Source organism: Eimeria mitis, genomic scaffold (assembly GCF_000499745.2).
Source record: "Eimeria mitis Houghton genomic scaffold, Emh_scaff209, whole genome shotgun sequence".
In the NCBI taxonomy this organism is placed as follows: domain Eukaryota; phylum Apicomplexa; class Conoidasida; order Eucoccidiorida; family Eimeriidae; genus Eimeria; species Eimeria mitis.
This window is the reverse complement of record NW_013570413.1, coordinates 1787-4895: the sequence shown is the minus strand read 5'-3', so window position 1 is coordinate 4895 and position 3109 is coordinate 1787. Positions and strand designations below refer to the sequence as shown.

The following is a 3109-nucleotide window of genomic DNA, read 5'->3' as shown; positions in this document are numbered from 1 at the left end:
TGCTGCTCCTGCTGCAGCTGAATTGGTGTCCCCACCGCCTCCACCGCCTGTTGGGGTGAATCAGGCTGTGGCTGCTGCTGCGACGAGCTGGGCGGCAGCTGTTGCTGCAACCTCTGCTGGAGCTGCTGCTGCAGCTGGAGCTGCTGGTGCTGCTGCAGGAGCCCGTGCTGTTGCAAGTACTGATGCAGGGACTGCAGGTCCTCCTGCTGCAGCAGAGACGTCATCAAGGCGATCTGCTCATCCAAACTTCGGCCAGACCCCATCTGCGGCGCTTCTGCTTCCCTCCCTGTGTGTTCCTGCGGCACCTGCTGCTGCTGCGCCTGCTGCACCTGCTGCGCCTGCTGCGCCTGCCGTTGCTGCAGCTGCAGCAGCAGCTGCTGCTGCTGCTCTATCTCCCTTTGCTGGTTTTGCTGCACTATGCACTGATGCTGCAGCTTTTCTTGCTGCTGCATTTGTTCCTGCTGCTGCAGCACCTCTTGCTGCTGCAGTCTCTCTTGCTGCTGCAGNGTTGTTGCTGCAGCTGCAGCTGCTGCAGCTCTTGCAGAGCGTTTGCCTTATCTTCCATTGTATACTTAAAGTGCAACACCAACTCCCTTGCGAATTTCGCTCGAGCTTCATCGGACAGCTGCTGCTGCAGCGCCTGCTGTCGCAGCAGCTGCTGCAAGACCTGGTGCTGCTCTTGCGGGGGGTACTGCTCCAGTAGTTGCTGCTGCTGCTGCGCCACCTGCCCCTGCAGTATCGACTGCTGCTGGTTCTGCTGGTGCTGCTGTTCCAGCTGTAACATGAGCTGCCTATGCCGTATAAGCAGCTGCTCGTGCTGTTCTGCCAGGCTGCTCCCCTGCTCCTGCTCCTCCTGCTGCTGCTGCTGTTGCTGTAGTAGACGCTGCTGCAATCGTAGCTGCTGATCAAGCTGCTCATGTGATTGGCCAAACGCCGACTCTTGCTGCACCCGCTGCGCAGTCCGCCGTCGTCCTTGTTGGCGTGGCAGTTGCTGCAGTAGCAGCGGTAATAGCAACTGCTGCTGCAGCTGCAGCGGCAGCGGTTGCGCTGGCCCCTGTTGTTGCTCCGGTGTCTGTTGTTGTTGTTGCTGCAGTTGTAGTTGTTGCTGTTGCTGCTCCTCCTGCTCCTGCTGTTGTTGTTGTCGCTGCTGCTCCTGCTGCTCCTGCTGCTNCTGCTGCTCCTGCTGCTCCTGCTGCTGGCGTTGCAGCTGCTCTCGCCTCAGCCTCTGCCGTCGTAACTGCTGCTGCTGCCGCTGCCGCTGCCGCCGCTGTTGCTGCAGCTCCAGCCTCTGCTGTTGCTCTTGCTGGTGTTGCCCCAGCAGGACCTGCTCACGTTGCAGCAACAGCTGCTGCTGCTGTTGCTGCAGCAACAGCTGCTGCTGCTGTTGCTGCAGCAGCAGCTGCTGCTGTTGTTGTTGTAGCAGCTGCAATTCAGAAGGATCGCCCTCACCGTGTGCACCCGGCAAATCAGTCGTTGGTTCTGCTGTTGCTGCTGACACGTCTGCAGATACTGCAGGTGTTGTGGGCTCTGCTGTTGCTGCTGCTTGTGCTTCTGCTGCCGCTGCTGCTGCTGCTGCTGCTGCCCTCTGAGCGCTCAGAATCCGGCGCAGGCTCCCAACCAGGTCCGACACGCTGGGAGTGTCCTGCAGCAGTAGCAGCAGCAGCAGCGTACGTAGCAGCAGCAGCAGCAGCAGCAGAATATTTGAGCAGAGTGAATGCAGCTATAAATATAAACACGCTTTTCAGGTGTAATCACTCAGACAAAAAAGTTAATGAAGGAACAAACAGAATCAAGAGCTGCCTATACACTGCAACTGAAACAGACAGAACCATGACTGCAACACATCCCACTGCTTCGCAGCAGGAATACTGCAGCGTCTGCTGCTGCAGCTGCAGCAGCTGCAGCAACTGCTGCAAGGCATCGGATGGTTCTGCTTGGTGACTCTGTGATTGCACTGTCTGCAGTGAGGGAGAACTCACGCCGTCCATGCTGGTCAGCAGAGGAGTCAATTTCACGCCATTTATCACTTCTGCTGCAGCTGTAGTTGCAGTTGCTGTTGCTGCTGTTGCTGCTGCAGCTGCTGCTGCTAATCGAGTTATGTATGAAAGGACAAGACAGATGTGCGCTGATGCATGCCACAGAGGAGAGAAAGGAGAATAGCAGCAATCGGTAGCGAAACTGCTGCAGGGCTCGGTGGGGGTGCTGGCTACCCCTGTCAACTGCGATGAGGCTGATGCTGCTGCTGCCGCTGTTGTTGTTGCTGCTGCTGCCTCATAATGAAAAGACGAAAGAATGGCAAAAGGACCATAAGGGAAATACCTGTTCACTGCCTCAATACCTGTTGCTGCTGCTGCTGCCGCTGTTGCTGCTGTCAGCAGCAAGCTCCACGGTTGCGCTGCCGGCGTTGCTGGTGTTGCTGCTGTTGTCTGAAGCGGTTCTTCTGAAGACTGTCTACTTGATGCGATGGGAAACAAATGTGTTGGTGGTGGTGCTGCTGCTGCTGTTGCTGCTGTAGGAGCTGTTGCTGCAGCTGCGAAGACACCTGAAACGACCAGCGCAGGAATACAGGGATAAATTGGATTGACAGGGACTACACAACCTACTGAAGAAAAGCCAAAGCGATTAAAAACTTCAAATAACTTCAAAACCAGCTGATGGCTTCCGTTGCTTCTGTGGCAGACACTGTTGCTGCTGCTGCTGCTGCTGCTGCTATTGCTGCTGATGGATCGGTAGTCGCTGGCGCTGCTGCTGCTGCTGCAGACGCAAAGGCAGCAGCACATTTGCAGCCTTTTTTAATATTACTCTGGTGAATTGATGCATTTAATCGATTCTTTCAAGAGCGTTTCAATAGAAGAACGCGCCGGAGCAGCAGCAAGACTGGCCTCTCCGCTGGGCAGACCTAGACACCGCCGCCGGCGATCGGGGGCCCCACTAGCTGTGTCTTTTTGTGTTATTTCCCCTTCGTCTATTTAATAAAAATAATTGAAAGGGTATTTTGGGTTTATATTGCTTATAAGCCGCATGAGATTGTCCTAAAAGAGTCTGCGGGGGCCCTCTTCTGCTGCAGCGGGCGGCAGCGGCTGTCACAACGTGAAATATGAAGTATGCA

The 3109-nt window shown here is 55.9% G+C and overlaps 1 protein-coding gene across 1 annotated transcript in view; it reads right to left on the bottom strand.

Moving 5' to 3' along the window:
• The window catches only part of EMH_0003530 (protamine P1 protein, putative), a gene marked incomplete at both ends in the record, with an annotated part of 6817 nt that extends 4037 nt beyond the window's left edge, over positions 1–2780 (bottom strand). The window contains 5 exon segments of the mRNA XM_013496406.1: positions 36–506; positions 510–537; positions 585–1170; positions 1174–1642; positions 1980–2780. Of these exon segments, the coding sequence (XP_013351860.1) occupies positions 36–506; positions 510–537; positions 585–1170; positions 1174–1642; positions 1980–2780 (2355 nt within the window).
• Between the last annotated feature and the right edge of the window lie 329 nt (positions 2781–3109).